Genomic DNA, 15278 nt, shown 5'->3' with positions numbered 1-15278 from the left:
TGTGTCCATCAAGAAAAAGGTAGGCTCTGTGAAGACTTCTGGCTTCGAAGGCTCAATTTGTAGAATATGCACACAAAGTGGAATACCTATTAAATCTAAAATTGCCACCACTGAAGTGAAGTTAAAAAGAATAAGATGTAAACAATACCCGGTATTAATTCAGTGTAATACATACAGAGTACATTACCAGTGCAGCTGAGCACCACTGTGATGGGGTGCAGATCATCTAGATCACTGCAGGTCCACACTCACCATCACCAGCATCACTGAGAATTACAATAAATGCTGTTTTTCAAGTCTGTAAGGCATCTTTATTTAAGCTGGTACCATATATACAACAATACTTTGCTGATGGGGCTCGACAACATTCATATGCCATTCACTCGACATGTACAATTCAAAATAAATCAGACACCAAACTGCTAATGTCTGAAAATGGCAGAATGATTCCTGTAATCAAAATTGAAAAAAAGAGTCAAAGATTTGAGATATCATGAAAATCTGTCATGGATCAGTGTGAATGAGTTTACATTTGAAGAGAAAAGCGCTGACAGCACCTTCTGCTGTCAAGTATCATGTTTCATTTGGGCACAGAGCAATCAAACCAGTGCACGGACTCTCAGAGAGCACATTTGGCTGTAGAAATCAGTTTGAAATCAAAAAATAATTCTCATCTTCATCCATCCACAGGTTGTGCATTAAAATGTCAGGTTAGTTCCACAGTACAAAAATCTGCTTGCTTTCTGAAGAAAAGCAGGTCTCCAATGGCAACAGAGGGCGGTGTTAATGAACATCAGAGTCCTCGGTGAGAAATCTGGAGTTCTGTTCCCATCTACAGCTCCAGGCTTGTCCCACAGCTTCAGCCTCAGCAGGCAGGGTGGAGCAGAGCAGCGCCTCCTTCAGCCTTCTCTCACTTTGGCAGCGAGCGCAGAGTTCTCCTGTCGAATAGCTCTGTAGTCGTCCAGGATCCTCTCCAGGTTAGCCACTGTTTTGTTGCCGTTTTCTGTCTCGATCTGTGGACCATTTAAGATGTTAGTGAAAAATGTAATAAACTCTGCTGTAAACCTCTGAACATGAGCTGCTGCATCTTAATTGCCTTGAGATTTGGAGAAATACACATGTTGGCTGTCACACTTGAAGACATAAAAAAAAGTGAGAATACTAAAATCCTGTCAAATTCTGTAACACAGCAAACGGGTATTTCACAAACTGTTGGCAAGTGTGACGTGATGATGGAAGAATAAAAACTGTCAGTTCTACCTGCTCCTCTAGATCTCGGATCTCTCTCAAAATCGTACCGGTGTCCTCGATGGTTTGGATCAGCTGATTGCAGTTCTACAGAAGGAGAAAGATGGCACATAATAAATTCTCTGATGAGAGCAACACATAGGATCAAACAGAAGAAACACAAACATGATGACATACCTCATGCAGGGCAGCGAGGTACTTATAGGATTTGCGGACAGATTCATCTCTTTTGGCGTCCTACAAATGACAATGAAAAAGCAGTTTTCATTTATCTGAATATCATGAATTCACAGAGATTAAAATCCTGCAACTCCCCTCTAGTTGGTAAGAACTGAAGAAGCCTCTTGGATGAGAGGTGAAACATCTTCAAGAAACTGAAACACATCCAGTTAACTACGATGCAGCACTTAGAATTACCATGACTGGATGACTGAGAACCTTCATCAACATTTAAAACAGAATGTTACAAGAGTTTGTTAAAGACACCCTCTGATACCTTAAAGACCAGCTCATCAGTAACAGCAAACGTCCTGTCCAGCTTTCCTGTCAGGCTGTTGATCTCTTTCTGGAGCTCCTTAGTGTCGGACAAAATCTGCAACAAAGCGATCACACTGTTGATGATGGGGGACATTACACATGATCCACAGCACACGTTAGGGCTGCACGATTCTGGGAAAAATGTGAATCACGATTTTTTTGCTTAGAATTGAGATCACGATTCTCTGGCACGATTTTTTCACAAAATGTTTATTGCACTGATGAGTAAAAAAACATTGTAGTATGGCAGTATAGTATGTAGTATTTTTTTTGTTTTGTTCAAGTTCTATCATTGGATGAGAAATGATTTTTACAAAAGAAAAAAAATAATAATTAGTCTCCAAGATGAGAGGGAATCCTTTAATCCCTCATGTTGTACAGTGTTTATTGGGGCCGTATCTTTGGCTAGGTGATATGAGATAGCTGCTGTGATCGGCTTTCTAAAACGGAGGCTAATATTCATCGAGTAAACATGTGACGTGACATGAAGCTCGAAGTTGGGCTGGGAACAGTTGACAACAAATTTGTCTTCAAAATAAGAGCTTTACATTGCACCCCATTGTAGTTTAGAACTGGGTTCTTAGCGGGGCACTTTTACTTTGAAAGTAGCGACCGTTTCTAGCTTGCGCTACAACAACAAGCTAACACAACGAAACAGCTAGAGATCCAGGAGAAGCTAGCATCTCCCGGATCTCAGCGGCTGTCCAGTTGCTCAACTAACAGGTGAGGTGGAAATAAGTGGACCCTCGGAGGCGGCAAATCGGCGGACCTAAACAGACTCTCAATTTGCCAAAGTCAATTAAAAATGTTAGATGTTGGTGTAATCCAAGTCTCCATAGGCCCTGAGATCTCAAATTGATCTGAAAAGATGTCTTTCTCACCCTGATGCTTGTGCACACCCTTCAGAGGGGGTCCAGCTTAGCAGCTACAGTGAATATTTCACCTTTAAAAAGGCTGTAGGCTTCTGTGCTACACTTGGATTACACTAGGGGTGGGCGGATTGATCCAAATATCGATAGTATCGATACAGAGGTGAGTATTGGTATCGGGTCGATACTAGCGTGATGAGATCGATATTTTTGTTGTAGTTTCTCTTCTATAAATTCAGCAAATCACTCGTATTTCTTCACAGAGTTTGTGTGAGCGCAGCGCTCCTCTTCACTTCTCTCACTCCGCTCACTCAGGTTCACTGGAACTGGAACTCAAAAATATATACTTATATTGATATAGAGCCTACCTCAAACCTGAAGTTTGAATATGGCAGAATATAATAACCCCTTTGTGTATCTGTTGAAGGAACATCAGTATTTCTATTTAGGCTACATGGAGATCTCTCTATAAAAGCAAATAACCTCTGTCTGTCTGTGTGTGTGTGTGTGTCTGTGTCTGTGTCTGTGTCTGTGTGTGTGTGTGTGTGTGTGTGTTCCTCAAATATCTTTGCGGATCAGGATCAGACTGACCTGAGAGTTTCAACATGGCTGCTGCGTGGTTGAAGGGTGTGCTATTTCGCATTTGTTTGGACTGCAATGATACCGTTAATAAATTATTTCATAAATGCTTTACAAATTCCACGAGCATTGTCCACTGGAGCCACCACAGTCACGTGTGCACCAGAGCCAATCACTGCAGAGCCCACCACGACCCCCCCACCTTAAGAAACAAGCAGATTTATACCTGCAGCGGCGCGAGCTGGACCAGGATTTTGCCGGCGGTTCGGTCCCGTTCTGTTCTGTGCATCTAAACTGACTGTTGTGGATTAATGAGATTAAACGAGTCCGGACCGAGTCTGTTTGGGTCTGAGGAGATCCGGAGACGCATGGACAACAAAGTGGAATCGGAATCTGTGGATGTTCGGCCCACCTCCCGAAGAGAGGGACCGGAAGCATCGACACGTCCAAATCCGGACTTAGGGTAAATAATGTCCGCCACGCTTTTTCGCGAACATTGCCGTCACGTTTGCTTTGTGTCTGGTGCAGAAGAAACGGTAAAAACGGGCTTTTGTCACGAAAGTGTCCAAGCAGCAAGTTTGGTTGTTGAGGAACAGGAAGTTGTGGGAGGGACCTAGGCGGATGATTGACAGGCAACGACGGTCGGTGTACAGACAGCGATATTGAGAGTTGAGAGATTTGTGACATTTAGCGTGTTTGGAGTGTGTAGTTAGTGTGTTATGTAGTGTTTGGTGTAGTGTGTTTAGTGTGTAGTGGAGTCGGTTTTTTGTTTAATGAGTCAGAATGAGGAGAAGCTGAATGTGGAGCAGGCAGTGCAGCTCTTCATTCAGCTGGAAGGAGCTCAGGCAGACCTGAGCATTGCCTGCATTTAAATGTAAATAGTTACATATAACTTTGTACATTTTTTAAATGTATGCACATATTTAGCAAACAACAATTTATATTTGCATTATAAGTAAAAAAAAAAATTAAAAAATGGTTTGTTAAACATATTTGTGGTTTTCACAGTAAAGAAATCTAACTTTTTCTACTCAGATATAATGTTTTTTTTTGTGATTTTAGGTCCATTGTGTTAATACAGTATGTCAAAATGAAAAAAGAACTGTACAGTCACACATGTGAGGTTGTGCTGAAAATAATGACACCAAGTAAATAGTTTTTAGGGTGAAATATAATGGCAAAATCAAAAATAGTCAAAAACAGCCAATTATACCCTGGAATATCGGATTTCACAACAAACCTGAATATCCCTGATGTCCCACCTTCAAACACAGCCTCATTTGGCCATCCATGAAAAAGCTGCTTAACCTCCCTCTTTTTTATAGGAGTACACTTTTCTTACGGGCACTGCACTAGTAGATTTAATTAAGTTAAATATAATTTTCTTATTTGGCTAAAATCTTTGTCCTGTGTTTTATCATTATCATTATCATGATCAGGAATTTTCAAGTAAAAAGTATCAGTATCAGTATCGGCAATACTGGATACTGTAACTACTTGGTATCAGATCGATACCAAAATTTGCAGTATCGCCCACCCCTAGATTACACTGGAGGAGCTGTATGAAGACATTGTTCTGAAAGTTTTTTCAGTTGTGTAGAACGCTGCAACACTGTTTTCCTGTGAAGCTCTGGAAATGTTTTGTGGTCTATGAAACTTAACTCCTTTGAATCAGCATGCAGGAGGGTAGAAAATTGCTGAATTTCATATTTTGGTGATCAGTTCTTTTAACTCCACTGAATTTAACTGTTGCTAGTGTGTCTGAGCCCTTACACTGCTGCACAGAGGATTAGTGGTTCTCTCACTTAAGTTGTCAGAATACGTCCCGTGTGTCTCCAGTTCAGCTCATCCGACGAGCCCTGTATTTCCTTGCTTTCTTCATGTATGAATTGTGTGCATCATTTGCTTTCAGATGTACCTTTGTAATTTCCTCCTTCTGTTTTTTGATGTTGCTGACAATCTCCAGAATCCTCTGTGTGTATGCCGACCGAGACGCATCCTGAGGAAGATTTTCTAACTCTGTAACCTGCGTTGGAAGAGAACAAGCGTAAAACATTAGTACATTTAGCCAAAAGACACCTGACTGTGCAGCTCCTAACGTCCTGTAGAATTTCAAACAACACTACAACAGCATAATTCTTCCTACTGCAACCTACTAATAAGAATCAGCCTGCTTTCCAAACAAATGCATAAATCCAGTCCATACCAGTTGTTTGTATACGTCTTCCTTCTTCTTCGCCTCCTCAGTAGACACGCGGATTTTGTCATGTAAAGACTTGATTTCAGACAGCTTTCTGGATGATTCCAGCTGAGGAGAATGAGCAGAATCATAATGCATTTTCACTGGACCAAAATTAAGCCACAAACCTGTTTTAAGACTCTACTTACCTCTTGGTTGCTGCAGATTTCTTTGAGTCTGCGGTGCTCGTCAATGAGTGGAGCGCGGTGTTTTTCCCACTGAGAGGCCAGGTTTACCACCCGTTTGGCACTAGACTCCACCAGAGCCTGGAGCAAGAAACCCACAGGTTTGTACTAAATCTGAGCACAATACCTGCTTTGATGATTTGCCCCTCAGCCCTCCTACCTGAAGCTTCAGCAGGTTGTTGTCTGCATCTGGCAAAAGGTTGATTGTTTTCTTTTTCACCTGCATCCTCTCCTCTTTTTCACAGTTTCCCAGCTCTCTCTGCTTCAGCTCATCCAACACCTGCACCAAAACACATGTACATTGTGCTATTGTGCTCCTGCTGGACATTGTGCCTGCTGTAATAGATGCTCAAATCTACAATTACTAAAAATGCAATTGTTTCAGAGGGTGCATGAACAGACAGGTCTGAAACTGTGGGCCAACAGACAGAATCCAGACAACTGTATCTCCCATCTCCCTTTCCCCACTCAGCTGCATCCGCTCATACAGAGCATCCTCTGTACGGATGATATTCTTAGTCATAATTCAAATTCCAAATAGAAATTAAATGTAAAATAAAACAATTGAAAGGATTATTATTTTGCCACACAACTAGGAATCATCAGCACATAGAAGAACTTTAGAAGAAAAAGTCAATTGAAAAAACGAACTTAAATTGTAAAATATATAAATAAAGTAACATTTTAAACACTCAAAAAAGCTTATGAGTGTGTGTGTTACCTGTGTATGAGTGACACACATGTGCTTCATGTCTGCTGCCAGCTGGTCAACATCACTGCAGAGCTGCTGGAACTGTTGCTGGACTGATGTCAGCTCCTCCTGCTGACGGAGCTGGATATCACTCTCTGACTGGAGCCCAGTGGGTGTAGAGCTGGTTACTGCTGCTGCCTCCTGACACACACACACACACACACACACACACAGACACAGACACAGACACACACACACACACACACACACACACACACACACACACACACACACACACACACACACAAACAGACACACCATTAAACTCTTCCTGCAGGGACAATTCCTTTCAGCTGAGTCATATTTTGGCATTGTGCTCCTCACCTGTGTGAAGGTGAACTTCTGGGTGTGGGTGAAATGGGTGCCCTTGGTCAGAATGTGGTCAGAGGGGGCAGTGCATCTGAAGGCCTGCAGTAGCTCCGACAAGTCAGAGGTGGAGGAAGGACCGCCAAAGGCACTTTCAGGAGAGGGCAGCACAGCAGAGCGCAGTTGCTCCACGATGCGTTTGTGCAGCCGGGTCTGTTTCCTGCAGCGATACTCCTTTTCAACAACAGACACACTCATTCAACATGGGAAGCTTTAACCTTGGATTCACTAGTCTCACAGAAATAACTGTTGCTTCTTTGGAGTGGCTGAGTCCATAAAGACACATTTCAACATTTTACTGTGGTTCTTAAGGACATTACACTGAAGCTATCACAGGTAACTACACCCTGCTACTTGCTTTCACAACATTTTCAGCAATGACAGTGCAGTAATAAACTCATTTGATTTGCCTGTGGTGTGAGGCGCGACAGAAGTCCCTGACTGTTCCACTCGATGTCCCACTCCTGAGCAGCACTCAGTTCAGCTGTGTGCTGCTCCAGTATGGACGCCACTACAGAGGCATGATGGGAAGGCTGCGCGGTCACAGGAGGAAGGATGTCCCGCTGGTAGTCCTTCATCTCTGAAATACACACAGCACAGAAACATATTTGTTTGTTTAAAAGGGACAATGCACATCAATTGGCATTTTCAGTTTACACTCAAAATGTAAATATGCCAGAGTTAGCAAAAAAGCTCATTTTCATCTGTAGTCCCTTGGCAGGTTAGTGGGAAAGAAAAAAAATACAAAAATAAAAATAAAAATTCAAGAAGGATAGAAAGCAAAAAGAGAAAGATAGAAAAGAGACATGAAAAATAAAAATAAAAAAATAAGTGCAGTACAAGAAAGCACTTAAGATGAAGCAGGACAGTTATTGATGATTGCAGTTTTTGTTGTTTTTAATCCATCTCTTAAGTTTTGTTTTCAATGATAGATAGCTGGTGCTTTCTCTAAGTTCAATAGGAAGGCAGTTCCAGTAATTTGCGGCCCGTACTGAAAAGACTGTTTGGCCAAACAACTTTGATGGAGCTTTGTCCTCTCCTGCATCATTCCATAAAAACAGACGGGCTAGCTTCTAGTCTGGCCATAAGATCACATCGAGCCTCCATATGAGAACATTCTGACACATTTTTCACTAGTGAAACTAAAATGATATCAACATGAAAAATAAGGAAGAGTTTTTGAAACATCCACAGATGCCCAAAATAGTTATTCACAAATTACATGACAATGTTAAGGGAAGTTGCTGTGAATCTTTTAACATTAGACATATAGCAGTATGTAGTATGAGGCCTACCCTTCAGCTGCTTCTTTCCTAGGCCTTGAGTGCACTGGGGTAAACTGAGAGGCTGCACATGGAAGCACTGCAATGATGCTGGACTCTAAACAGGAAAAAAGTTCAATTGTTAGAAATAACAGTCTCTGTCTGAGTGAAACACAGTCGAGGTCAAAAGTTTGCACACACAATGGACATGGATATCATGGCAGTCTCGACATCCAATGATTTTTTTACAGCTGTCATTTTTCGGTGATGGAATGAGTGGAACACACTGGAATTTGTCACAGAAATGTAATTTATTAATGAATTTATTATAGGTTTTCTGATAATGTGACCAAATCTGCTGGCTCAAAAATATACATACAACAAACTGAATGACCAATTGTGGTGATTATAAAAAGTTGTGTCATACCAATTTTGGTATGAGTGATTCTGACTGCTGACAGCTGGTATCTTTTCTGGACCCATTTTAATACACCTACTACACTCAGCCATAAACACTTCAATGGGGAAGTCTAAAGAGCTCAGCATTGATCTGAAAGAACAAATTATACATTTGAACAAGTCAGTTAAGTCACTTGGGACCATTCCAAAGCAGTTACAGATCCCAAGATCAACTGTACAAACAGTGTGTAAGTAAAGTACAAGTAAAGTTGTGTCACTGCAATGATCAGGAACAATTCATCTGCTGCTGAGAGAAAACTGGTCAGGATGGTCAAGAGTCAACCAAGCAAGTCCACAATGAATTAGAAGCTGCTGGAAGACAGCTGTCAGTGTCCACAGTCAAATGTGTTTTGCATCAACATGAGCTGAGAGGCTGCTGTGAAAGGACGAAGCTCTTGATCCAGATGCAGCACCTTAAAGCTCGACTGAAGTTTGTTGCTGGTCACATGGACAAAGTGAAAACCTTCTGGAGGAAAACTCTGTGGTCACATGAAACTTAAACTGAGTTGTTTGACTACAATGAGCAGCAAAAAAAGTTAGGCCTTTAACCCCAAGAACACCAAAGCTACTGTCAAGCATGGTGCTGGCAGTATCATGCTGTGGGTCTGTTTTGCTGCCAGTGGATCTGCTGCTCTAAATACAGTCAATGGAATGATGAAGAAGGAGGATTATCTCCAAATTCTTAAGGAAAAACCTCAAATCATCAGCAGAAGATTGGCTCTTGGGTGCAGTTGGGTGTTCCAACAGGACAATGATCCCAAACACACATCAAAAGTGTTAAAGGAATGGACAAATCAAGCTAGAATTGAGGTTTTGGAATGGACTTCCCAAAGTCCTGACTTGAACCCCATCGAGAACATGTTGACTGTGCTGAAGAAACAAGTCTGTGCCAGGAAGCCAACAAATTCAATTGAACTTCACCAATTCTGTCACGTGTTTGGCATGTGGTTAAAAATTCAGCCAGAGGACTACCAGAAGCTTGTGGATGGCTATCAGTGCCTAATTAAAGTAAAAATGTCTGAGGGACATTTAACCGAATACTACAATTACTATATGTATATTTTTGACCAGGCACTTTGGTCACATTTTCAGAAGACCCATAATACAGAAAATTTATATTTGAACCACACTTCATAAACTTTTTCTTTTATAAAGTAGTATGTGTTCCACTCATTCCATCAGACAAACACACTGACATTACTTTGAAGAAATCACTTTGACATTAAAGGAGAACTTCGGTCGATTTAAACATGCAGCTTCATTGCTCAAGCTACCCTTGACTTGCCAGTACCGAAGACGCGAACACATTTGGTCCAGCCATTACAGAGCTCCGTGAACGGAGACTTAGCATTGAACGCTAACAGCATGGGGTCAGAACTTTACACTGTGTTTTAAGCGTCTTAACATGCTCCACATCTCACACCAAAAGGTATGCAACACCAGCAGACACCTTAGCACACAGCACTGTAGCGTGTATGACTCAAACTGAATAAAAAAGTAGTTAAAACAGTGTGTTTGTGCAAGCAGCTACTTACCTGTTTGTTGACATCCGTGTGTTCCGGTAGCTAGACCAAACTAGTATATCCATCGAGTGTGCACTTAACAGGTTTAACAGGCTATTGTAAGGCTCATGGCTCATGACAGGCTGTAACATGGACATGTACATTATGAACATAAACACGAAAATGCTGGATTACATTTCCGTCTCCGCCAGTGAGGGAGTAAGTGCACGCTCGACGGATTGACTAGTTTGGTCTAGCTACCGGAACACACGGATGTCAACAAACAGGTAAGTAGCTGCTTGCACAAACACACTGTTTTAACTACTTTTTTATTCATTTTGAGTCATACACGCTACAGTGCTGTGTGCTAAGGTGTCTGCTGATGTTGCATAACTTCTGGTGTGAGATGTGGAGCATGTTAAGACGGTTAAAACACAGTGTGAAGTTCTGACCCCATGCTGTTAGCGTTCAATGCTAAGTCTCCGTTCACGGAGCTCTGTAATGGCTGGACCAAATGTGTTTGCGTCTTCGGTACTGGCAAGTCAAGGGTAGCTTGAGCAATGAAGCTGCATGTTTAAATCGACCGAAGTTCTCCTTTAAAGAGATTTAAAAAAAAATTGAGGTCAAAAAAGCCAAATTATATTGACCATGATTCCATTTGTAAAAGCAATAAAAGGGGAAAACTTCCAAGATGGAGTACACTTTTTATAGGCACTGTCTGTGTTTTTTTGTTTTCTTATGTGATGGAAAAAAAATGACACTATAACTTCTTAGTTGTTTCGGTATAGATAAAAGTATTTTTCCTACAGTTTTAGTTTTTGAACAATCAAGACAATTAGCAAAGACAACAGATTGGGGTCAGCTACACAAGCAGACATTTATTATTTAACAGTTTCTACCATTGTCGATCTCCATCAAGGCCAATAGTCTCAACAGCATCTTTGATGATATGCACATCTGAAAGAGCAACCACTATATATGTCTAGATATCTTTCCATACTGATGTTAAAAATATGATTTTAGCTAGCCCTAAAGTTTGAATATTTCCTTGATATCTCTGTTGGACTCAAGTGCAAAAATTCTCACTTGGTCTTGAGTAGAAGTGTAATTAGTTGCATGACAAACGGACAAACTGAAGAATAAACTGGAAACATTATTTATGTAGTTAGTCTAATTAGCGTGGATCACTCACTCTCCAAATTCTGTTGATTGACTTGAGACATTCCCAAATATCAAAGCGTTTTAAGACATCAAAATGCAATTCTAAAGAGTTTACTTGTGTTTCACCATGCAGTGGGAGTCTGCAGTTTGAGGGCAGCCAGGTCACAGCTAGCTGGGCTTTGATAGCAGCAGCGATGGCTCTCTGGAGGACCACCGATTTACCTTCAGAACGAGAAGAGGGCTTGGGATGACTCGTCAAATAAGATATGATAACAACATGCACTGCCATGCCAACGTCATCTAGAGAAATAACAGCACTTCCTCATTTCTGTAGGACTGTGTAATGACAGCCTTACTCAACAACTTAACAACTTTAGACAACTATATATATATCTTTCATAATGACAACACATGACAGTGTAACAGTACAGTATTTCTTTCCGTCTGTTCTGTATACCTGTTGGCTGGTCTGAGGCCTCTGCATGTTCTCTTGGCAGCTTTTCCACCAAGAACATGAGCAGGGAGCGGATCTCTGGCTCATTGCTGTACAGGAACGTCTGGTAGCCAATCTCTCCTTTATAACCAATATCCTGGAAACCAACAGTTTGACATATTAGCCAAACAACTTCGGGACTACAGGCAAAGCTTCCATCGAACAGGTACTTACACAATATATTACAAGCATTTGATTATAAAAAAAACTTTCCTAACTCCAGGTGCACTTATACCTTTTTCCAGAGCTTACACATGTCAGGGTCTTTCACTGTGGTGTAGTGTGCTCAGTTGTGATTTACAACTGTGTGAAATACACTTTTTGAGTGACCACGTGAGTGGACTTTGAGTCAAGATTTTTCACTGCTTTCAAGATCAAGATTCAGCCAACATTCCACCTTAACTCTAACGGCAGGCTGTTCTCACAGTAATTTCCTCTTTAGGTCAACTTATGACAAATATAGATTGTTCTTGTTGAGGTTGCTGTGTACAGAACTATTTGTGTGCACTGCAGATTTACACCAAGTGTTCCTACCTTTCAACCATTAATTTAATTATCTACTTATCCCTATGCTCATGGAAAGTCAGGTGAAGTTTTTAGTCCACAAGACATTTCTGGAGCGTTACAGTAAAACAGTTTTGGAGCATTCTTCTGAACAACTGAAGCAGATGGAAATACCACCTTGTGGTCGTATGCCTCCATGGCCCAGGCAAGTTGCTGCTCTGAGTTATGGTGTTGAGTAATGACCAGAAAATACTTTTTGCATTACATTGTGCTGTCACAGTAAAATTGACCTTTGACCTTTTGGATTAAAATGTAGGATACAACATCATAACTTCATAACTGTATTCTATTATCCTATTATGATTGTTGAGTAATGGTCAAAAATGTGTATTGTGAGGTCAGAGTGACCTGATGACCAGCAAAATCCAATCCAAGTCTCTGGTAGCCCCAAGATCCCAAACTGATTTTACAAGATGTTGTATACATCCCCTTTTGACCCCAAATCTTCACTGTACCGTGCATTAAGGGTGCAAATAATGTCTTTTCAAATCAATTTGAGATCCTGGGGCTTTCAGAGACTTTGATCACACTGGGTGAGCTGAATGGAGCCATTTCTCTATCTTTGATTCACTTAATTTTCAGCATTTTAAAATGTGTTCCCTGCTACTTCAATTGTACAGAAGGATGCTGTAATGCAGTTCTACTGTGAAGCTCCAAAAATGTTTTGTGGACTATGAAACTTCAACTAACTTTCCTCTTACATAGGGGTGCGTAGATAATGACTGAATTTTTTATTTTTGCCTGAACTTTTCCTTTGAGATTAAGTGTTAAGTGTTAAGGAAATACTGTTATTGTTCTCCAGGGTGCTGGCGCCTTCATTCATCCATCCTATTCAAAGACTGACAAGAGGTTCTGATCAAGTACATTTAGTCCATCCCAAGTGTGGGTTAGAGCTGGGAAGGGTCTCACCTGACAGGCCTGTGCCAGGCTCATGCCCACTCTGAAGCGTGCAGACATCCCTGGAGGAAGCGAGGTGGGCAGCACACTGCCCAGGCTTGGCTCGATCACCCGGACACATCTGACCACTGCCTCCACGATCAGCTCACTGCTAAACTGTTTCACGCTGTCAATGTCCTCACCCACCTCTCTGTAGATCACAATACAAGTATTTTTTACTACCAGTTACACAATTTGTTGTGTTTTATTCCATGCAAGTTCACAAATGTGCCTACATTAATCCACACAGGGACGCTGTACGTCTGCGATCATATGATGACGGGCTGACTTGTAGGGTGTCTGACAGACGGCCATGTTGCTAACCACCAGCTGCACATTTGTCAGCTAACGAATCATTTCAAAAACGTACAGTGAAGATGGTATTATACACAACATTACATTTGCTAAACGCGCTTGTTACTTACGTGCCGACTTGTCTGAGGGCGTGAATCAAAATGTTGTCAACTTCTTCCATCGTTCTTCCGAGTTCCTCTGACACAACAGCTACTAGCTAACAGACAGGATTATAGCAGAACATCTGATGCTAGCAGAGTCATCTAATAACATCTAATTAGCTTTAATTAGTGAGGGTTTTCCATGGATGAAGGCAGGCAGGAGAACTAGCTTCCATCTTGTTAGCTAGCGTTAACTTGGGAACTGAGCTAGCTACTAATAGCTGAACAAACACAAATATCCATTGCAATGCTCCGGTGCACTTGAACGCCTTGCTCCGAACAAGCTTCAGGTAAAACGGAAAATGTCTTCCCCCTACAAACTGAACCTAACAGTGACTATCTCCTACTAATGTAACAATTCTGACATTTGTCTGTCTTGTTCGGTGTGGAAATGAAGTCCTGAGGGAACCGAGCAGCAGTGTTTCTGGGAGGTAGAGTTTCATCTCGATTACTGTCGAGCAGAACAAATAGAAGCTGAGCAACCGAGGAATACACTTCCCAGCATGCACCAAAGGAGACAATCTCATGACCGGAAACGTGCTGGATAGTTAACTGTCAGACAGACGTGTAAACTGTAAATCTGTAAGTAAGCAGCATGGTGTTGACAGCAGTCTTTTTATATGTGTAAGTGTGACACTTCACAACCAAAACAACACGTCGACCCTTTTCTAGACACGAGGCCCGTCCATTTATTTGTTATTAAATACAATGTTCGCCTTCTCCTGAACATCCTTCTCTGATGCAACCTGCATCACTTAAGTCGTCAAATACTGACAATCTGCGAACAACAGTCTTTCTCCAGAAGTGTGTAACGTTAGACTGTGTGCAAGTGAGTATGGAAATAAAGCCCCAAGAGGCGTGTTCATATCTTGTATTGACATGTTTCCTTAGTGATTCAATCACAAGTTAGACAGCTCTGTTGTCACTTCACACCTGGCATTAATATGCGTCTGAGTAAGCACTTGTGCTACGACTTAACCTACGAAATGTAGACTGTTGGCAAAGCCAGTCATTAGGTGTCTTTTCCAGGTAGCATTCTCCTCTGTCATGGGGGTCAGGACACTTAAAAACTGCATCTGGCATTGAAAAGTGGCTTCTTTCCCAATGTATGCTCATCGTAAAACATGTTTTTGGACCAGTGAGCATCTCCTGACATGGTAATTACACGGCCTCTAAGCCAGGCACTGTTCATGGGGGCTTACATGAAACAACAAACAACCCTCGTGCTAGCAACCTACATGCTGAAAATAGCAAGGTACTCTAAATTGACCCCAACCTTGTCTTTTTTATTTTAGCCATTTTAATCCCAGGGTTCACCCTCCACCTGCAAAAACAACATGCATGTGTTTTTCCTACCTATCCATGTTTTTTTGTCATTATATCTTTTCAGCGTGATTTTGCAAAAAAAAGTAGGAAATCAGTGAGTAGCAGCCACACGCGAGCTAGCTAACAGTTAGCTGTAACTGCAGCGTTTTCTTCATCTTTTTCCTCTGCATGACACTTGGCAGTCAGTCTTTGGGTACACTATCGCCAGCTACTATAACAAAGCGAGAACAGAACATTTACATTTAGGGCATTTAGCAGACGCTTTTGTCCAGTGCGGCTTACAGTAGTTCATACATACATTCATACCCTGATGGCGCTGGCTGCCATGCAAGGTGCTGACCAGCAC

General features: G+C 41.5%; 1 protein-coding gene across 1 annotated transcript; it reads right to left on the bottom strand.

The window, feature by feature from the left end:
• Positions 1 to 288: 288 nt before the first annotated feature.
• ccdc22 (CCC complex scaffolding subunit CCDC22) lies at positions 289 to 14063 on the bottom strand. Its single transcript, XM_030423907.1, has 16 exons — positions 13577 to 14063; positions 13125 to 13302; positions 11616 to 11748; positions 11274 to 11380; positions 8070 to 8154; positions 7185 to 7354; positions 6733 to 6948; positions 6379 to 6549; positions 5818 to 5937; positions 5622 to 5738; positions 5440 to 5541; positions 5152 to 5259; positions 1745 to 1840; positions 1426 to 1485; positions 1261 to 1335; positions 289 to 1013 (listed from the first exon to the last, which is right to left on the bottom strand). Exons 1-16 carry the CDS (start codon positions 13624 to 13626, stop codon positions 900 to 902), a joined length of 1902 nt encoding a protein of 633 aa, XP_030279767.1. The 5' UTR covers positions 13627 to 14063; the 3' UTR covers positions 289 to 899.
• Between the last annotated feature and the right edge of the window lie 1215 nt (positions 14064 to 15278).

The sequence above is a fragment of the Sparus aurata genome, chromosome 7 (assembly GCF_900880675.1).
Source record: "Sparus aurata chromosome 7, fSpaAur1.1, whole genome shotgun sequence".
NCBI lineage: Eukaryota > Metazoa > Chordata > Actinopteri > Spariformes > Sparidae > Sparus > Sparus aurata.
Note: the sequence above shows the minus strand (reverse complement) of the source record. Positions and strands in the feature narration are given on the sequence as shown.